The sequence below is a fragment of the Stenella coeruleoalba genome, assembly GCF_951394435.1.
Source record: "Stenella coeruleoalba genome assembly, chromosome: 10".
NCBI classification, from domain to species: Eukaryota; Metazoa; Chordata; class Mammalia; order Artiodactyla; family Delphinidae; genus Stenella; species Stenella coeruleoalba.
This window is the reverse complement of record NC_137156.1, coordinates 62,204,802-62,225,818: the sequence shown is the minus strand read 5'-3', so window position 1 is coordinate 62,225,818 and position 21,017 is coordinate 62,204,802. Positions and strand designations below refer to the sequence as shown.

Here is a 21,017-nt window from a genome sequence, read left to right as displayed (position 1 = left end):
CGGAGGATGGAAGTGTAACCCATGGGGCAGTGAAACAACTCGAGGGGCTCACGTGGCTTTGTACAATCACCGAGCTTGTCCTGGGGTGCATGGGTATGGACTTAACATCCTGACAAGGATCACTGAAGTCAAGTGACAAAGCCCATGCCAAGCAAATGGGGCCTCTACTCTGAAGCCTCACAAACTACCCCAGCTCCGTCCCCCCACCCTTTCCCAAGCGAAAGCCCTCTCCCTGCTGGCAGGCTGGTCTCCTCACCATTCCTGACCCTTCAAATGTTGTAGCTGCCGTTCTCCTATCTACCTCTCCATACTTCCCATTCTTCAAGTGTTATCTCCCCATCTAGCCTGAGAACTCAGGAGGATAGGTGCTGAGTCTGCTCCTCTCCTGTCCTCTCTCCCAGAGCCCCAAAGGGCAGGGGCTGGGATCCCTGACACGCAGCTGGGTCTCTGGGGGAGCAGGTAGGGCCTGGACATCCTCAGAAGGAGGCCTGTGTGGGAGATGCTCGGCCCTGGTGGCCCCACAAAGCCCTGCCTGGGCCACGGAGCCAGTCAGCACCTGAGTCGTTGAGGTAGAGGTCCAGCGATTCCCAGACCAGGCCGTCGGCTTCCACGGAGCCGTTGGTGCCGCTGAGCACCGTGAAGTTGCGAACGCACTTGTGCCTCAGGTTGCCCATGAAGAGCTGCAGGCCGATGAGGGCAAAGACGCTGAGGCAGAAAACCGTGAGGACCATCACATCGGCCAGCTTCTTCACAGACTGGATCAGGGCCCCCACGATGGTCTTCAGGCCTGGGGGAGACGAGGAGGAGCTCGGAGTCACCCACGGCACCCGTGCTCCCCGCTCCAGTGGACAGGGGCCAGGCCTGAGGGGTGCCGGGCTGGGGGAGCCATCATGATGGGGGGGCAGGGGAAGGAGGCCTCTCCTGGGCTTTTCAGACCAAAACCTCCCTTTCCTCTGCTGCTGAGAGTCTGTCCTGGTCCCCCTGGGGCGGGAGTCCAGTCTGGCTGTGTATTTTCAGAGGGGCCTAGTTCTCTTTGCTGTCCATAGCCAAATAAATGAAATAAGTATGGAAAATGCTGTTTCCTTGCAGGAGAAAACACTCAAAGCCTATCCCCCGCAGTTAGTCCCAAGTTATGCCAGGCCTGTTCCTTTAAATGTAGTTCCTGGAAAGGAGACAGAGGGCCAGGCCCCCTCCAGGGCAATGGACAGCCTTGGCCTTGATCCTGAGATGGGGAGAGACTCAGCCATTCTTGGTAGGGGAATGTGGTGTGTGCACTGGGGAGGTTGATGGGGCGGTGGGGGGGGGGGTTGGTGGGTCTGGCTAAGGCCATGGTGGGTGATGTCCTAAGGGGCCTGCTCTGGCTCAGGCCCCACTTTTGGGAAAGGCACAGGGGTACCTGTTTTGTATTTTCCTCCTCTGCCCTGTCCCCCTGGAACCCACCCCCGTCCATCCCACCCCCCAAAGCTAAGAGGCCGTGATCTGTTAGCTGCACGGCCCAGCTCCCTGCAGAAGCCAGCGCCGCACAGAAGAGCAAGTGTAGACGCCTCTGGTCTGACACTTGGCTGCGGTCCTACAGCAAGTTCACAAGTTCGAGCAGAGCATTGGGAGCGAGGGGGCTTCTCTGCCAGCAGCAGGGACTCACCTCCCATCCCTCCTCCCCACCCCTCCCCCCCATCAAAGCGGCCAGATCTCAAATTAAGCTCCATCCATCCATCGTCCAGCCGGTTAATGTGTTAGGAGCACCTGTGCGGCTGTGCCCGCAGCTGCTGTGCCCATGACTCAGAGACAAGGAGGCAGCGATGGGCAAACATGGGAGAGGGGAGAGGAAGTCCTTCCCACAGTGCCGCCAATGCTGCTGCCTGCCCAGGGCTCGGAGGCACTCAGCGTTCTCTGTGAAATCATCCTGGCAGATGTTGGCAACCGCCTGGGCACTGGGTGGACCTTGCAGGGGTCTGGGCCCAGAGTGGTGGAGGTGGTGATGGTGGTGGCGGGGTTCATGAGCCCTCTGTAGTCCAGAACTACGCTTCATCTCTAGCAGAGCTTCTAGGACCCTCGGTGGGCATCTGGTTCTCCTCACCACGCTTGGAGATCCACCCATAGTGTGGGGCATGGTGGGGGCAAAGTGAGGGGCCGTGGGCAGCAGCTCACATACCCAAATTAAACTCTGCCTCCAAAGTATCTGTGGCCTGAATCACTCAGTCCAAGGCTCTGAAAAGCACCTCCTGGTCTGTGGAGATAGTGTCCTTGGGGACAATCAGTTGGTGACCCATTCCTTTAACCATTTCTCACATTGATGAGAGTCCACTTCTGGCAAGAATGATTCCAACCAAGTAAAGGGATTCTTTCTGAGAAGACCCAGGAAGAGATGGGTGCTGGGGGATCAAGTGGGAAATTCTCCCTCCACTGAAGTTCTAACAGGCTGGGCAAAGAGCCCTTGGAAACTAACCATTCCGATCCATTCCCATTTTAAAGGAAAGGAGACTGAGGTCTGGAGAGGGTCACGGCTATTAAGCCTCAGCTCAGGGAACACCTCCTCAAGGGAGACGTCGGTAATGCTGTGACCACAGCATCTTCCTAATGACCGCTTTCAGCAGCTGCTGTGTGCTGCCTCACTGGGCTGCTGGCAGCTTTGATGAGATCCAGTGGGACTCGGTTGGGGTTGGCTGGCTCCCTCCCTTAACCCCGGACTGAGAAATATTTTCCTTTGTCAGCCTTATTTTTTTTTAATAAAACAAACTGGAAGATGATTTTTCTTAATTGTTGTGGTCAGTGTGCTTACCTATCCTTGCCAGGTGTGTGCTGTGAAGTCCCCTAGAGGACAGACCCTGGCCGATGACGCCTGTCACAACGTTGGGGGGCTCCATGGGGATGGGAACAGAGTGCCCCACTCGCTACGGGCTCTTAGCAGAGGTCTGGGCCATGTGCGGGGAGTGTGCGGGCAAGTGGCTCCTGTGCTCACCCCATGGTGGCTTCAGAGCCAGGAGGAGTATTGAGGCTCAGTGTGAAATCAGCATAAGTGCGGGCTCCTCTTATTAGATAACTAGCCCCACCGGGGGAGTCTGAACTCCTTCTGGGAGCTCACAGCAGGGCCCCTGCCTCCCTGGGGGCAGCAACAGCAAATGCAGGCTAAGGGCCCAGGATGCCCGGGCTTTCCAAGTCAGGAGTGGATACAACCATCTGGCTCACCAGCTCTGACATCTCTCCAGATCGGTGACATGCAACCTGTTTCCAGCTGCCTTCTTAAAAGAAATGCCTTCTCCAGCTCTGAGTGGGGATGCACTCAGAAAAGTTTCTGGAAGGGGCCTCTAGGCTCTGAAATCATTATAGTCTTTGAGAGCTTTCCTAGATGGATGGGGTAGACTGGCTTTCTAGAGAGGTCGTCTGGGCCTCAGAAGGTTTCCCGGGACAATTGCCAACATGCGTCAAGGAGAATTTCTTCCCGAGGCTACCATGCACGGTTTGCTAAACCTCTACCGCACATGCAGCAAGGGCTGTTAGACGCCAAGGCCCGGTGACACCTGTCCACAGAGTACTCTCCGTGTCACAGAATGGGGTTGCGGTGTCGGCTGTGTGTGTATCACCAAAGGGGGCTCAAGGCAGGGAACGGGCACTCAGCCATGAAAGGCCATGCCTGAGCTGTCCTTTTTTACTCTGGGTGTGGTTTCCCTCACAAACAGTACTTTTAGTTTCCTTATCGGAGGATGATGCTTCAGGCTGAAGCAACTCACATACAAGCTTTCAGCTATTCCAATAGTTGAGTTCAGTTTGGGAAATAAATCACTACCTTGGGAAGAATTTGGGTTCAATCCAGGACCTGCCATGGAGTACTCTGTGCCCCCGGGGGTCTATGGTAGTGGGCTTTGCTGAGGTGGACAGTCCGAAGCCCATTCTGAAGCACGGAGGGGACAGCCGTGTCCACTGAAGACAGCCCCCATACCCAAGCTCTGGGAAAGGTATTCTGGGGACAGGCACATTTGAAGGGGCCTTCCCGAGGGTCGCCTTGGCTCCCAGGTAGCTGGAAAGGCCCAAGCGTGTCCCTCCAGCCTTGGCGTTTAACCTGATTTTCACCTGAAATGACCGATATAGTTTTCAGGGCCCGGAGGACTCGGAAGGTACGTAAAGCTGAGACATTGCCCAGGTCCACAAATTCAGTGGTGTATCTGTAACAAGGGAAATTCACACACAAGACAGTGACAACACGCCAGTAGGACACACAGTCAGAGGAGGGGGGTGGGGGAGACGGAGAGAGAGTCACTTGTAGCTGAGATCTGGGAGGCAAACCTGGGCATCTTACCTGGGATAACTGAAATAGTTTTTAGAGCTCTCAGGACTCTGAAAGTTCGAAGAGCCGACAAATTGCCTAGTTTTATATTTTCTGATACATACCTGTAGAATCAAATCACAGTTATTGGGAATTACAAAGCGGCACCTCAGCCCGCCCCCCCCGACCAGCCCTCTCCCTTCTCCCCCTCCCACGGGGAGGGCTGTGCATGACCCGGGGCCTCCCCTAGGTTTTCTTCTTGATCTCAACCCTCCTGCCACGGGGAACCTCAGTGAGGGTGCCTTAAGGATGTCCACAGAACAAGCTCCCAGGCGGCTCTCTCGGTGATAGTCCTGTGAATAACCAGCGCCACGAGGGAACGACTCTGCCACGTTCTCCATGCCACTTGGGGACTATGACACGAAGCCACATGGGGGGGCGTCTGAGACTGGGGATGCAGCAAAGAGGGAAACTCCATTTTCCAGGAGGCTCAGGCCAGGTGATATAGGAAGCAAGCGGGTTTCTGGTCCTGGTTTTGCTCTATGTCTTCTGCAGTGTCACCAGCTTGTGCCTGGCAGCTCTGATCCGTGGGACCCTGAAGTCTAGCTGAGACCGCTGTGGAGCCATGGCTGGGTGTCCGAGGGCATCCCACTCCCTCCTTCCAACCACAAATCTCTGCGCAAGGCGTGGCTCAGGAGTCCCTGAAGTCAGGAGGTGGAGGTGACTTGAGTACTCAAAGGGAGAAGAGTTCCCAAAATGATGCTTTGGAAGATGAGACGGGAGGTTGCCCAAATATTTAGCTCTTAACTACTCACGGGCAACGGCCAACACAAGAAAAGAAAAAAGCAGGTTGAGGGGTCCTAGGGATGTGCCAGCCCCTCTCCCATGAGTCCACCCCAGTCTTGGTGTCTCCTCACGATGGCCCTGGGTGTCCACAGGAGTAGTGACCTCGGGAAGCAAGCAGCCCTCCTCGGTGTGTGTCCTGCTTGGGCCCGAGTGGTGCTCAGCAGGGTTGAGTGGCCGTGGGGCTCCCACCTGCAACTTGGACAATCGTCCATCCATAGCTTCCACAATCACAGGAGGAAGGAGTCGGTCTCTGGCTGGCAGGGACCCGCCCAAGCAGAGCGTGAAGACACGCGTGGATGGGTCACATGACCAGGATGTCTGCGAGATGGATGGATAGTGTGTGACCAGGGCTGTTGGGGCAGTGGCAAGTGACTTGTGATATTTAACCAAAGGTTTCATATCCAGGGTGTCTGAGATTTAACCAAAGGTGTCTGATGTTTGACAAAGAACAGCAGACTCAGGATGTCTGATGTTTAACCAACTGTGTCCGACCCGGTGTCTGAGTGACGTCAGTCCAGGGACACTGGCTGAGTGTCGACGGTGGGCTGACAGTGCTGACAGACTCACTCTGCCTATCATTGTGGACCTCCAGGCCCTTCCACTCGGCTCAGAGTTTCTGAATCTGCCTTCAAGCTCTGGGGTCTGCAGGGAGGGACTTGGCACGCTGTGACAAGGGACTCAATGTCCTCGGGTCAGCCGGGTCCAGCTCTGACTCTGGGCTGACACCAGCTTCCTCTCCATCCACTCATGGGGCTATTCCGTCTTTATGGGGCCCCGTGGACGAGGCCTGCTCCCTCCTTACTCTCCACATCCTTTCAGAGCTGGGAAGTCAGCAGACTCCTTCTCAGCAGAGCTTTCCTTCTGTCTACACCAGATCCTTTCCATCGTGTGGTTTCCATTCCTTCTGCTGGACGCACTGCAGCTTGCAAATCTTTCTTGGGCGCGACAGTGAGATGCAGCCCTGTGTTCCGGGGGGCGTAGAAGTCACCTCCCTTGTTCTGGCCCATATACATCTACTGATTTAGTCGAAGCTCCCTCTCAACTTTTGATGGCTATTCTACTTTCTGTGAGGGCTCTGACCCTCAGACCTCTGTCCCACACTCTCCTCTCAGGCTTGGACTCTCTGTCCAGACATGGTGTGGCCATGGGACTGCCAGGTTGAACCTGGACCACTGCCGATGTCGCTGTTACATGGAAGCCACAGTTTCAGCCTGTGGATGGCTCTGGATCCATTTTCTGCTGCTACTCCAATGGGTGTGGCCTGGGACAAAGTTTTCTTGTTCAGGACACTGGCTTCAAGGCTGTCTCTTCTGGTTACAGGGAATGGGCAGAGAACTGTGCCAAATGGAGAGGGAACCAACCGTCCCTGCTTCAGCCTCTTGTCCCTTCCAGACCCTGCCTGTCCTCTCGTGTCTCCAGTGAAGCCCTGCCCATCTGCTTGGATTTAGCCTGTCTTCGCCTGTCCCAGTGTAGACCCTGCCTTCCCCACCCCCTCAGGGCCCCCAGCGCTGACAGTGCCCTTTGCTCAATACCTGCTGGGCATAGGAAAGCTGAGACCCCAGGGTATGTGCTTCCGGCAGCCTTCAAGGCCAGCTGTGTGGCTGAGAACAGGCTGGGGCCAGTGGTTGAGTGTGGGTGAAGTCAGGTCACACGTGGGAGAGCAATACTGAGGGGGAAGAAGACTTGACGGTGGGGCACAGAGCAGGGTGAGGACAAGGTGTGTCTGTGACCGTGTCTGTGACACGGGGGCTGCTGCCTCTTTTACTTGACCCAGAACCTAGTGCCTGGCTACTTCCCGTTTGGGGGCCCTAGACCCCCACCAAAGCCTCTCTTGGGGCCCCGGAGAATGGCAAGGCAGGAGAGACCCTGTATTTAGCAAAGGGCCAGCTTCAGCAGTGGCCCAGGTCAGGGTGGAGCTCTGCTCCTGCCAAGCTGGCAAAACGCTCCTCCAAGTCCTTCTACTCTTTCTGCTGTGGCCAAGCGGCTGGGCAGGGGCAGACAGCTGCGGGGGTGGATCATGGGCCCTGACACAGAGAAAGCAGCCGGTGAGGGGTGAGAATTCTACCCCATCACACCAGCCCCAGCGCAGGAGGGAGCCTTTTGGAGGCCGAGGAACCATGAGGAAGGCAGACCCTGGCCTTCTTCCTGCTCTGCCCCTATCTTGCTGTGCAGCCCTCCCATTCCATGCAGACGGCCCCTCCTGGGCTGCCAGGCAGAGGTACAGACAGCACAGCACGTTAGCTACTGCGGTGATTGCCACCCTCTCCTCTCTGCCCTCCCTCCCTTCCCCTCCATGTTTGGTTTCCATAACAACCCCAGAAGGTGGGAGGCTGCGCTAACTAGCAGGTAATGCCCAGCTCAAAGGGGGCGACAGGAAGAGCTCTGGCTGCGGGATTGCAAGTGGAGCCTGGCAGGCTTCCTGGCACCCCCTCCAACCCTCCACAATTCTAAAGTGGGTGGGGTTGGGGATCAGGTGGAGGCCTAGCCAGAAACATCAGAATAGGGGTGCTTCTCAAGGTTACGAGTTAGGAGACTTGGTTTGAGCCCCAGCATTGCTGCTGATTCATTCTACAATTTTAGGCAAGTGGTAGGCTCTCTTTGAGCCTCGGTTTCTCCATCTGTAAAACGGAAGGTGGGATGGGGAGTTTCATCGAATAGAACTTTGTTGCCACTTTAGGCTCCTCTGATGATTCTAAGAGCCCCTTATTATTGAATCATTTTGGCTATAGCAGAACACTTCTCACAGCATTACCATGGCAGTAATTCATTGTTTTCGTAAGGTAGGAGCACTGTCCATCAGAGTGCCAGGCCAGTCCAGCCCAGAGCACAAACCTGGTGTGCCAATGGGCCCAGGCAGCCCCAGGGGAAGTCAGTGGACCATTTCCGTGAGACGCTCAGAAACCTGGAAATAGTCTCGTGGCCTCTGAGGCCCCGTTCTGCTTTTTCTCGCCTGGTTCTGGTCCAAAGTGAAGGCAGGAGGGCTTGTGAGGAAGGGACTCCTGCTCTGCGATTCCCAGTGGAGGGAGACGTTTTCTGCGGGATTCCACGGGGACTGACCAGCATGAGACAGGACAGGAGGACTGGCTAAGGGCTGGATGGGGAGGACTCAGAGCAGCTCCCAGAGTCGTGGGCTGAGGACAAGCCAAAGCCTGGCTCCTGCCATCAGACAAGGGGCCCGGGTTCTGGGAGCATTGCTGCCATGACACAGTGCTGCTGAGGCTCCAGGATGGGAAGGTAGAAAAGGCTCAGGCAGATGCTCTATCCTCTTGAAGCCCCTTCCTGTGACTTCGGGCCCTCAGGGGCCCATGGATCACTGCCCACCGCCCCCCCACCCCACCCCTGCCGTAGGGCACCTTGGAGCCTGGGCCCCCCTTAGCCATCCTACTCCATTCCCATGAGTGCAAGCCCCTGGCTCTGACAGAGAATGCTCCCCCCGTCCTCACACATCAGACCTGCCTCCCAACTCTGTGTTCTCAGATGATGATCCTGCTTCTTACCACTGAGAAAACAGAGGCAATCAGAAGAGAAATTCCTCCTCTCACTCTCGGCTCTATCAATCTACCTCCACTGCCACTTGAAATTCTGCCTTCCCTGCTCTTACGGCCAACACTCCACCCAGTCCCTGGATTCCTACCCCTCGGGCCAGCTCAAGGGCTTTGCTCCTGCAACTGCCCCCTCTGCTCCATCACCAACTTCCCCTCTCTCGTGGATTGTTCCCATCAACTTGCAACGATGCCTCCCTTCTTTAAAGGTCCTCCCTTCACCCATCCTCCCCTCTGGCCACCACCCTACTTTGGGTCCTATTTTAGAGCAAACCCCACAAAGCAGATGGGTACATTTGCCTACCCCCGCCCCGCCCTCTTCCCACCCTCCCTCAAGCCTTCTCTCATCGGCCACGTGTCCCCCACTCCCCTGGAAGCCATCTTGTCAAGGTGAAAATCGTCAACCATTTTTATGTTGTTGACTTCAACGGTCCATCTTGGTTCTCACCTTCCTCAGCCTCCTTGTGGTTTCTTTCAAGTCGAGTCACACTCCCCCGCTGGTTTTCAGGATACTGCTCTCTCCTGGTTTTCCTCAGCCTTCCCTGGAGGCTCCCTCCAGTTTCTTTGCTCCATTCTCCTTTTTCGGGACTTCAGGATGTTAGAGCGTCCCAGGGTACAGTCCCCAGGCGGCTTCCCTTCCCTGGCGACACTCCCAGATGATCTCATCCGGTCTCCTGGCTTTAAATACCATCTGTATCCCGACAGCTTCTAAATTTATACCTCTGAGTGGACCTCTTTCCTGAACTCCAGGTTGGAAGATCCAGTTGCCGACTCGATATCTTACCCTGGATGCTTTCATACCTAATACATTCCAGACCGGATGTTTGATTCTTCTCCTCCCTCTGTTTTCCAGGCCAACGAATGGTCGCACCAGCCACCCAGCTGCTCAAGCCAATAGCCACCCTGAGGTCTCCTGTCAGGCCTACCTTCAAATATACTTAGAATCTGACCACGTCTCTCACCTTCTCACTGGGACCCTGGTCCCAGACACAATCCTCTCTCTCCTGGCTAAGAAAATAGCCTCTGAGCTCCTCCATCACTTCCGCCCTTATCCCTCCACAGAGTCCTGTCCACAGAGCAGCCAGGGTGATCTTCCTAGAATGTAAATCAGACCACGTCCCTCCCTGCTTTTAACCCCCACAGGCTCCCATCACACTTGGCTTTGATCATGGCCTGTAAGGCTGCACAATCTGTCCCCCACACCCCACTACTCTTTCCCTTGTTCACTTAGCTCTGCCCAGGCCTAAATCTACACTGGCTTCATGGCAAGCGGTAGCCTCTCTCTGAGCCTCAGTTTCCCCACCTGTAAAACGGCAGGCTGGAGTCAGCTCACAAGCAGCGTGCCTAGAAACAGGGGTTCTGATGCATGTTCTGACCACCGGGCAGAGAGCACCCCATCAGCAGGGTCGTTTCCCTCTTCTCCTCTCTCCTCCACTGCATGGATGAGCTCAGAGCCGCTCACATCCAAGGGTAAATAAAGACTTTGTCATGAACAGGTGGGTTCAGTGAATCTGATCCTAGAAAGTGGCAGTTGAACTAAACCTCTGACACCACCCAGCTCAACACCGACCTTTCACCAGTGGGGAAACTGAGGCTCTATAAGGGTAGGGAGTATAACCCTCATCAGCTCTGCTCTTGCCGAGGTGCGGTGCCCAGCCCTGCACACACTGGGTTCTCCACACACATCAGGCTTTCATAAAGGGTTTGACGGCTGAGCCCCTGACCATGACTCCTGCATGGGAGGCCTGCCCTAATCGTTCATCCCCACCAGAAACCAGCATCCGTTGCCTGAGACATCCAGAGTGGCGTGCCTCAACCCAACCCCTAAGCAAGGGTCCCTTCCCTGGCAAGGAAGTGGGGCCTCAGCTGGCATGGCAGCAGGCCTGGGGTCACATTTGCTTACTGTGTCCCTGGCATCAGTTTTCTCATCTGTAAAATGGGAGTAAGGAACCCCCATCCAGGTGACCTCTCTGGCTGGTGTGAGGACCCAATGGATCATGTCAGTGACCAGGCATCTCACAATGTGCCAGACATTGACTCTCTGAGTGGAGACTGCAGCCATGCTGGGGCACCTGGCATAAGCTCCTGGGGATGCCCAGCCACTTCTCCAGCTCCTTTGCTCTCTTTCCTGCAGTTTAAATCACCTTGGAATCCAGATCACTGTTCATAGTGGTCCAGAGATTTCAGGTTGTACCATTGGTTTCCCTTGACAGAAACAGCAGAGGATACTAAACCAGAATCTTAATGAAGTTCCTTGAGCAAAGGGCTGCCACGGAGCCACAGATGAGCCAGGGGGCCTAACCAGCATGGCCGCGTGAGCTACTCTGAACCCGTCTCTCCCCACCAGGGTGAGCCGAGGGCCTCCACGCCATCTTCCTCCTGCAGAGCTGATGTTGCCTCTGCAGGGAGGCAGAGAGGGCTGGGCAGCCTGGGGCCGGGAGTGGCGCCCACGCCTGTCAGTGTGGCCACACCCCGCACAGCACAGGGGCGAGGTACTTACGCCATGACGATCACACTGAAGTCCAGCCAGTTCCACGGGTCCCGAAGGAAGGTGAACGCATGCAGGCAGAAGCCTCGAGCCAGAATTTTGACCAGACACTCAAAGGTGTAGATGGCAGTGAAGGTGTACCTGGGGAGGAGAGACCGGTGGGCTTTCTCAGGGAGGGTGAGGCCCGCAGGCCAGGTTGGCAGGAGACCTATGCAGCTTCCCTCTCGAGGGCTCTCAGACCAGGCTCCCAGCAAAGCCCCCATGGCAGAGCTGGAGTTGGGGGCCGGAGCTTCGTTCCAAACACCTGGTCAACTTATGCATCTTCCCGTTTACTCAGCGTTGTGCATGCCCATGTGAACCCTCCATCTTCTGTCTCTCGGTTGTCTTGATGTAAGAAGACCCTCCACGTATCTCCTCACCCCAGCCCTGGGGGTCCAGGTACACAGGCATACGGTGGCCACTGTGGGACAGTTAGGACACTCAGAGTTCTGGCCCCTCACTCTTGTTTGTGGATCCTCAGTGATGGGAGGCTTCTCATCCTCAACCATCTACAGGTAGGTGGGTACAGCTGTCTACCTTGGGCTCGGAAAGGGGGTTGATGTTCTAACACTTGAGGCTGGGAGGTTGCTGTTCTCTGTGTCCGGGGTCAGCTGAGCAATCCCAAATGTTCGGATGCTGGGACTGCGGCCCACAGGGCCACAGCCATGCTTGTCTCCAGGTCTTAGCAGCTGGATGCAGACCCCAGCACCGGCCGTGCTGCTGGGTCCTGTGTGAACAAGGAGCACCACCAGGCAAGCCACTTAGGTAAGAGAGGCTGTCCCCAACATTTCATTGGTCCCCTAAAAACAAGGCCTGTTGGGTTCCACTTAGAACCTATGGGTCAGGTACGTTCATGTGGGAAGAAAGAACCAGGCACAGTTTTCTAAAACTGTGCAAACGGTTATAGGAAGCAGGACTTAGGGAAAAGAGGCAGCAGAGTGTGGTGTTGAGGTCGGAATAGTCCTGGGCCTTTTCCCGGCTGCCACGCCCCCTAGCTGCAAGGTCTGGGGTGGTTACTTCTCCAGTTTTGTCTCTCATCTGTCAAATGGGCATAGTGTCTGTACCTGCCCTATGGGGTTACATGATGCTTATTGCTCCAGGATAGTGGCTGGCATGCACTAAGTGCTCAGTTATTAGTAGTATTGTCTCAGAGCCTTCTCCAATATCATCAGTCCTCTTTAAGGTGGGTCAGGGGGAAACCCTCACTTTGCCAACCTGGAGAGCTTCCTCTCCTGAGGACATAACTCAAAGCATGAATTTGGCAGGACTGGAAGCAGCGAAAGAGGGAAGGGCTAGGGCAAGGACCACCCCCCCCCACCAGGTGGGTGAGTCCCTGGGCCTCTGCTGGGGTAACTTTGAGGCCAAGAGTCTGGAATGGAAAAGGCAGGGCGGGAGGGGCTGGCTGGAGAGGCCCTGAAGATACTCACTCGACATACTTGGTCCAGGGTGGAGGGTCGCGCTGGGCCATGAACACGCAGTTGGTCAGGATGGTACACATGATGAGCATGCTGAAGAGCATGGCGCAGGGTCAAGGAAAGCCGCCTGCAGGGGGCCGGACAGGCTGCCACCGCCAGGGGGTCCCGCCCCAGGTGTCGGCACCGCCAGGCCAGGGCTGCCAGATCAACGAGACAGGGGCTCCCAGGAGACACACCGGGGCTCTGCCCAGTCCTTGCCAACCCCTCCCCACCGAGGCTGGACACCTGCCCTGTTCCACAGCCCCCGACAGGGACCAGACACCTGAATTCAAACAGCAGAGTCCCTTGTAGGGCCCATCCTGGAGAGAAGGGACGAGGGGCCGGCCCCCAGATCTCAGAGGTTTTTACCCATGGCCTAGTGGGAGCCCTGTCCTTGGCCACAATTAGAGGGAGATGGGTGTTTATAAACAGCTCCTCAGGCGCCACTGTTTCAGGGAGAGGAAAGCCACGGTGGCAGGGCCCCGAGTTCCCTCCTCCACTTCTATGGGAGCAGCCCACGCTGACCTTTGAACTAGGACCTCTGCCAAAACGTTCATGCCTTGTCCGGACACAGTGACCTGAGGGGAGGCAGGGGACCACATCTCTGGCTGCTTCCTCCTTTGCACATGCTCTTCACTCGTGGCCTCTTCTCCACCTAGTACACTGCTTCCCTCCTTCAACGAGGGCCTCCTCTGAGCAACCTGCCCTGACTTCTTGCTTGCTGCACCCCCATGGCACCAGGCATCCCTCTTTTAGCATGTCTGGCTCCCTGAATGGCAGTGCCCATCTGTCACCACCAGAAGGGGAGCTCTTCAAATGCTGGGATTGCGTCTCGGGCATCCTCTGGGCCCTTAGCCTCACGCTGAACTGCTCCAGGCCTTGTCTGATCCCTGAGTCTTTTTTTGTTTTTTTAAATATATTTATTTATTTTTGGCTGTGTTGGGTCTTTGTTGCTGCACGTGGGCTTTCTCTATTTCCAGCGAGCGGGGGCTACTCTTCGTTGCGGTGCGCGGGCTTCTCATTGTGGTGGCTTTTCTTGTGCAGCACAGGCTCTAGGTGCACGGGCTTCGGTAGTTGTGGCTCATGGGCTCAGGAGTTGTGGCTCGTGGGCTCTAGAGTGCAGGCTCAGTAGTTGTGGCACACGGGCTTAGCTGCTCCGCCGCATATGGGATCTTCCCAGACCAGGGCTCAAACCCGTGTCCCCTGCATTGGCAGGCGGATTCTTAACCACTGTGTCACCATGATCCCTGACTCTTTGGCTCCAAGTCCCAGACACTGCTTCAGGCTGAACAAAGCTCTGACTGACCGCCATGGCCTCCCTTACCTCTACTGGACCTGCAGAGGAACAAGGGCCAGACCCTGGGCCTCTTGTGGGTAGGGGCACCCCCGAGAGGCCCAGCCTAGAACAGGGACACTCTGCTGCCCCACAAATCCTCTCCCCAGCCCAAGAGAGGAAACTGGGCCTCCCTTCCCTGCAGCTGCCCCCAGGCTCACCACCTTGTCCCGGCCTCAGCCCTGCGGGCAGCAGCTGCCAGCCAGGCGATTCCCACCGGAAGCCCGGGAGCTGCAGTAATTGAGCTCCGGGGGCCTGCCTCTTCCCTCCCCATCACAGTTCCACCCTTTCCCATGGCTTGGCCCAGCCTCGGGCCCGATGGGGAGCCCCATGCAGTCAGACTGGAGATGGGGCTGAGCTGGGGTACTGACTTTGGTGGCCCAGCTAGAGAGAGAGGTGGGATATCTCAAGGAATCTAGGTGAATGCCCTCCACACCTCCAGCACTCCTTCTAGGGAGTCCAGGGTATCAGGCAATAGCATGTCAGACCTGGCCCCCAGTATATAACGAATTCTCCAATTTCTCATCTGAGATGAGAGGGGTCAGGTTTTGGGACACCCCAGGGTTTGGATACTCAAACCAGAGCTGCTCAGCTCAGCGGCCAGGGCCTCAGGGAACCTTGATTCCTCCCCGGCCAGAGGGTGTCTCTCCAGACACCGAGGTCCCTCCCTCAGCTTGGTATCTGTGCATCCCTCTGCCCGGGGGAGGGTCTCCACGGCCAGGCCTAGTTCCTCTCCAGCTTTCAAGGGTAGGATCAGATACCCAACTCAGCAGCCCTTCTCCCCTATACACGTGCGCATGTGCGCACACACATTCCCGTTCCTCACACCCCAGCTCCCTGCCAAGGCGTTCCTCACTGGGCAGTTAACAAGCCCCTCAACCAGACTTTATTCATCCCCACAGATCCATTGCTAAACCAACTGAGGATCAGATGATTCCTGAAATATGAAAGTAATGATGCTAAGAGCAAGACTCCACCAGCTGCTGTTGACTTCGGAAATGGAAGGGGGCCAGAGCCGAGGATTTCCCGTAGCCCTCAGAAAACAGAAAAACCTAGAAAACAGACTCTCCCCTAGAGCCTCCAGAAATGATTGCAGCCCTGCCGATACCTTGCTTTTAGCCCAGTGAGAACTTTTTTGGGCTTCTGACCCCCAGAACTATAAGGTGGTAAGTCTGTGTTGTTTCAAGTGGCGAAGTTTGTGGTAGTTTGTTACGGCAGTCACAGAAAACGACTGTGGGTACAAACCACAGGGTGAAGGGCTCTGTAAAGTGTGAGCAGACGGCCACCCAGGAAGAGGAACAGAATTATTTGTCATTTTTAAGAACAAACCTCATGTGAGCACATGTGCGTGGCTCTGTGCGGGAGATAGGGAGGCCTCTTAGCCATTGAACTGCTCCAAGATAGGGTATTATGAGAAACCAGACCCGCCTCTGGCTGGGCTGGGCAGGAAGGCTTCCTGGAGGAGGCATTTAGACAGGCACTGAAGGTTGGTTAGGGTTCCTCCAGCCGTCAGTCCTGGTGAGGCTCAGAACTGGGGAGACCCCTGTCTGGGGAGCCAAGCCTCTCCCAAGCCCTCTCTCAGTGCACACACCACTCATAGCTCTCATTAGAGAGGAGAAAAGGTCACTTGGCAGACAGCAGCAGTGCGGACAGGCCGCCTTGGACCAGAGGACTTGGCGGGACACAGACAGAGGTGAATCAAGGTCTAGCATCAAGACTTCGGGAAGAACCAGAGTAGACAGCCCTGCTGAGCCCCGCTAGCCAGGGCCTGGGTCACACGGTGGGAAAAGACAAGTGCTCCCTGAATGAATTTTGGCTTTTCCAGACACAGCAATGGAGGGTGAGGTGCACAGACTCTAGTCTCTGCCACCTGACGGCTCAAAACCCTGCCTGGCTCTCCTATCCTTGAGGACAGCCCTTCCATTATTCTCAGTCTTTCCTGTGTATGTGATCTTTTCCTACCTAGACTGAGCCTTTAGTCCCTGTGACTCAGCCCAAGCATCCCTAGGTCCCCCATGGAGCCACGCACACAGCCAATACCAGAGAGATAAGTCAAGTGTACTCCTGGCCAGGGCACACCTGTTTGCACTGCCTGGTGGTTTCAGGCCGATGATTGAGCTGGTTTCATGTGTGGGCAGAGGCAAAGGCCAGCTCTCCGGGGCTGAGTTCAGCTGAACATCTTCAATCCTGCCGTGTCATTGTCCCCAGACACCCACTCCCAGCCTCATAATTAAAATGCCAGCAAGGACTGCCAGCCTGGGTTGTGGGGAAAGTCTGAAACTGGGGCTGCCTGTCTTCAGATCCTAAGGCATCAAAGAGAAGGGAATTAATGGTCGGGATATTTTCATATATTTGTGCTATTAAATTACACACACACACACACACACACACACACACACACACACACACACAAACATGTGGTTTGATTGCCCATTTGAATCTTCCAAGGGAATGTGGGAGGATTTTGTGAACAGATCCTATGCACCCAGGAAGGCAAAATGCTGCTTGCCATGAACGTGCGGGCTCTCTGAATGTGACTGCAGTGGAATTTGGCGTTCTGTTGGTTTCTTTTATTTAATCCTGGCAGGAACACATTCTGCAGGATTATAACAAAAATACTTCAGAAAAAAAAATTCTACATGCCCATATTTACTTTTTAGGCAACTTCCCAGGGACACGCTGCAAGCGTGGAGCCCAGAGCAAAGCTGAACTGAGGTATCGCACGATCACCAGCATGTCACTGGGAATGCCTGGATTGTCGCAAGTGAGCGGGCTTTCTTTCTGGAGAGCAGGGACTGCATTCCTGCCCCCTCGTAAGTTAGTCTTTGCCCCTACTGCCCTGTCCAAAGGGCCTGGCACAGAACTTTGCACACTGGGGACTGAGATGTTTGAATGGCTATAGAAATGTAGGCCAACAATCAGTTTCGGTTTTGCAACATGAAGAAATTCTAGAGATCTATGGCACAACAATGTGCCTATAGTTAATATGACTATACTGGACACTTAAAAATGATTAAGATGGTCAATTTTATGTTACATGTTTTCTACCACAATAAAAAAAAGTGTAAATGGAGAGAAAGCTCCTAATTCAAAACCTGAAATCTGTGGGCATTAGAAACGCACGGTGACTGCCAATGGGCATGGGGTTCCTTTTGGGGGTGACAAAAATGTTTTGGAATTAGAAAGTGGTGATGATTGCACAACCTTATGAATATACTAAAGTCCACTGAATGGTACACTTTAAATGGTACATTTTATGGTATGCGAACTGTATCTTGATTGAAAAACAGGGAAATGCATGAAGAGCTTGTAGATTTCTAGGCCTCACACTGGTGATTCTGGTCTGGAAGGCGCTAGAAATCTGCATTTTTAACAAACTTCCCAGGTGCCACTGGCAGACTGACATTTGGAAATGACTGCCTTAGGGCAGTGTGTGCAGAAATCATGGAGACCTTCCTGAAATGCGGGTTCTGGGCCCAAGTTTCAGCAATTCCTTTAAGATCCTTGTGATACTGCTGCTGCTGGTTGGTGTACCACACTTTGATGGCAAGACTCAAGGACACAGAGGGGCTGCTCCCAAACCCCACAATCCAGGTCCCTCTTCTCCCTCAGTGCCCCCCAAGCCCGCTAAGGGGCGCTATTGGAGGCCAGCAGTGTGCTCCCATCCCCAGGCAGTGGAGCGTCAAGGCAGCTGCTCAGAGCCCAGCACAGGGCCTCCCAGATGCTGAGCCACTTCCCTGGGACAGCTGCCCTGGGACACAAGGTCCACCTCAGTGACCTCAGGGCCAGTCCTGCCGGGCGGAACCAGCCCTACACAGCCTCAGTGCCACCGCTCGGTGGACCCTCTGGCCAGGCTGGGGACTGCATTGCCCCTACCGCCTCCCTGGCCTCAGCTGCCCCATGGCCCAGCTTTGCAGGAGCCCTGGGGCTGCAGCTTCATCCCTAGGGGCTGCAGTGGCTACCAAACAGAGCTGGGTTGGTTACATACCTGGAGGAGAAGCCCCAGGTGGGAGCCGGAGCATGCTTTCGGGGACGCCACGCCCTTGGAGTGAGGCCGGAGACAGGCTCAGAGCAAGAAGGCTGGCCTTTCCTCCCGCTGCACTGCTCTCACCAGGCTATGCCCACATGCTGGCAGAAATGACAACTCCTCGTGTGGTTGTCTAATCACGCTGAGGGGACTGTAAAATTCCCAAGGGGGCAAGGACAGTGTCTTATTCAGCTTGACACCTCCAGGGTGCCGGGCAAAGTGCCTGGCACCTACAGGGAGCTTGGGAACAGTTGCAGAATGGCTCAAAATTAAATCCAGGACCACCCTTGCCTCATAAAGTAGGATGCAGCTGTGAATGGTAGGCTGCCCCTGAATATAGTCTCTCCCCACAGTGTCTGCCCACCCTAGAGACCACCCTACTGACGCCACAGCCATGGCCTGCATGGGCTGGGAGCAGGGGGTGGTCCCTGGACATACATGTGTCTCAGCATCTCCATGAGAAAGGCAGGAGCCAGTTGGAGGGGGCTGGAGAGCGTCTGCAAGCAGAAAACAAACGGGTCCCTGGGGCCCTCTGACTGGTCCCTGGGTTTGGGATCCGGCACCGGGGCACAGGTGGGCAGACAGTGGAACCAGGAAGGAGCATCCCTCATCCCTGCCTGGACAGGAAATGTCCCCCGAGCAGTCAGCATCTGTCTCTGTTACTCAGTCCCCCACTGAGCAGCTGTTTTCCTGAAGCCTCCTGCCCTGACCAGAGGTTAATGGGTGAGACCTTCGCCTTCGCCTCAGAAGAGGTCCATCCGGAGGGGGGAACTGAGGGGGGACCTTGGGGAGCTCTCGGGCCAAGCCACCAATCTAACAGCTCATCACACCACTGAGCCCAGCATCATCGATTCAATTAACAGGCAAGTCAGCTGCAGCTAAAGCAAAGCTGCCCAGGCCCTCACAGTGAAACACAGATGCCTCTGACTCCACAGCCAGATACCTGCCCCCCCGCCCCGAGAGGCTCCATGTATACAGCCAGATACCTGCCCCCCGCCCCGAGAGGCTCCATGCATAGGGCCCTTTTTCTGAAGTCCAGAGAACAGCCGTTTCCCTGTCCCATGCTCGACCCGAATGGGGTCCTCCTAGGGCCCAAAGACCAGTACCCGTCCCTTACCATACTGCAGCCGTCCCAGAGCTCTCCTCCGCAGCCTGAAGATTTTTTAGGTTGTGGTTTATGTAACTTAACGCTAACCAGAGTTCTTTGAGATACTCGGAAACTGCAGACATTTTGTCAACACCTAATCAAAAAGCAAGCGATGCCTCCCTTGGAAGAGGCCCACATGTGAATAAACCAGAGGCCTCTTTACTGGGAAGCGTTTTCTCCTTGGCTGAGCACCGGGGACCTGCTTGAGGTCCCAGCCGGTAGGCGGGGAGGTGCAGGCCCGGGGGTGCAGTGGGAGGGGACATGTGGAGCCAAGACCAGAACCAGGGGACACTGATCGGCCTCATTTCTTCTGGGATCCTCAGTAGCTGAGCTTCTAGGACATTTCTCTCCTGAAGGATCAGAGCCGAATCTCCCAAACTTTCATGGGTCCACGATCCCCTGGGATCTTGTTAAAATGCAGATGCAGATTCGGGGTGGGGTCCGAGAGACTGATGTCCAACTGCTCCCAGGTGAAAACTGTGTGCTCGTCTGAGGACTGACCGGCAATCAGCACCACCCTCAGCCCTAAACGCCCCATCCACCACCCGCCCCCCTCTCCCGCCCTGTTTGGGGCCCACACAGCGGGGACGGACTGCCAAGGATATGAATGAACGAGGATCTTCACGGCCGCTCTCCGGATGGGGTGGAAGGGGCTGAGGACATACAAGGCGTTGGTGGCACTGAACCGGAAGATGGTCTTGCCTTTGTTCAGGACGATGAAGGTCTGTGGACGGAGAGCTGCTTTAGGTCGGGTGGCAGCCCTTAGGCCCTTATGGAGGACAGAGGCTTTTGGGGGGCAGCTGTTGGCTCAGAGCCCTAGAACTCTGGAGAAAGGGTAGGGTGAGAGGAAGAGGAGAGGGCCTGAGGGAGAGGTGGCGGGTAGGGGCAGTCGGCACGTTTGACAGGTGAGTGGACCCTTGCTGGGTCACCCACGGCTGGGGTGGGATGAGATCAAGTTTAAGGGATTGTCAGGTTGGGTGGATTTAGTTTCGTTTGAAAATTACAGTCCCAGCCAGAAGAGGCCTTTCACGATCCTAGCCGAGCTGTTATCATAGCGGAGGCCAGGACCCCGCTGATGCCCCCTCCTTCCCCTCTCCCTTCTGACCCCTCTGTGCTTCCCCATGAGGCCCACTGAGGAGCGAGGGTCTGATAAGGGAGCTGGGTCAGCAGGGAGGACTAACGGGTGAGAGTAGGGATGAGGAAAATGCAGAGCCCAGCCCAGGAGAGTGAAGCTTTCCCGGGGACCGTGTCTCCTGGAGTCCAGACAGATGGCAGCCCCACCTGACCCCAGAGGACACAACCTAGTGTCTTCCTCGGGGGATCATGTGCAGCCCAGGGTAAACCCGCTCCCTGTGCTTCCAGAAGATTCTATCTACACAGCTCAACGGGGCATTTGAGCGGACAATGGGTGCTAGAGGCTGAGCCACGAGCACATCGAGTGGGCATTTGAGCCAGATGCCACCCTTGAGGACAGCAGTCCATTCCCCCTGCCCTGGCTCAGCGGGCACAGCTGAGGTGGCATAGCCTGGGGCTGTGCTTCTCCAAGGGCTGAGCTGTTGAGATAAGGTTCTTTTTACTCGGGGCTGGGGAGAAAGCTGACCAGAGAGATGAGGACTGAAAGTTCTGCTGTGGTGCCTGAATCACCCGGTGGGGCTGCAGGCAGTGTGACTGGGGGTCAGCAAGGGGAGACGGGAGGTTAGAGACCAGAATCCTACCTGGGGCCACCACTCAAGTGTCCCCGATCACAGGGACAGGAGAGTGTCCCTGACTCCTCCCAGGCTCAACTGCCACCAGCTCCCCAAAGCCCAGCCCAGCCCTGGCCTACTCTCAGCCGGGTCCCCGTGCCATGACTCCTCCTGTCCCAGCTAACTTCAACCCCA

The 21,017-nt window shown here is 55.8% G+C and overlaps 1 protein-coding gene across 1 annotated transcript in view; it reads right to left on the bottom strand.

The window, feature by feature from the left end:
• Positions 1-21,017, bottom strand: part of SCN5A (sodium voltage-gated channel alpha subunit 5) — a 102,179-nt gene that overhangs the window by 65,905 nt on the left and 15,257 nt on the right. The window contains exons 3-7 of the mRNA XM_079933139.1: positions 19,716-19,861; positions 12,604-12,684; positions 11,150-11,278; positions 4,295-4,386; positions 557-787 (exon numbers count right to left, since the gene is read on the bottom strand). Coding sequence (XP_079789265.1) covers positions 557-787; positions 4,295-4,386; positions 11,150-11,278; positions 12,604-12,684; positions 19,716-19,861 — 679 coding nt within the window. The remainder of the gene's footprint in view (positions 1-556; positions 788-4,294; positions 4,387-11,149; positions 11,279-12,603; positions 12,685-19,715; positions 19,862-21,017) is intronic.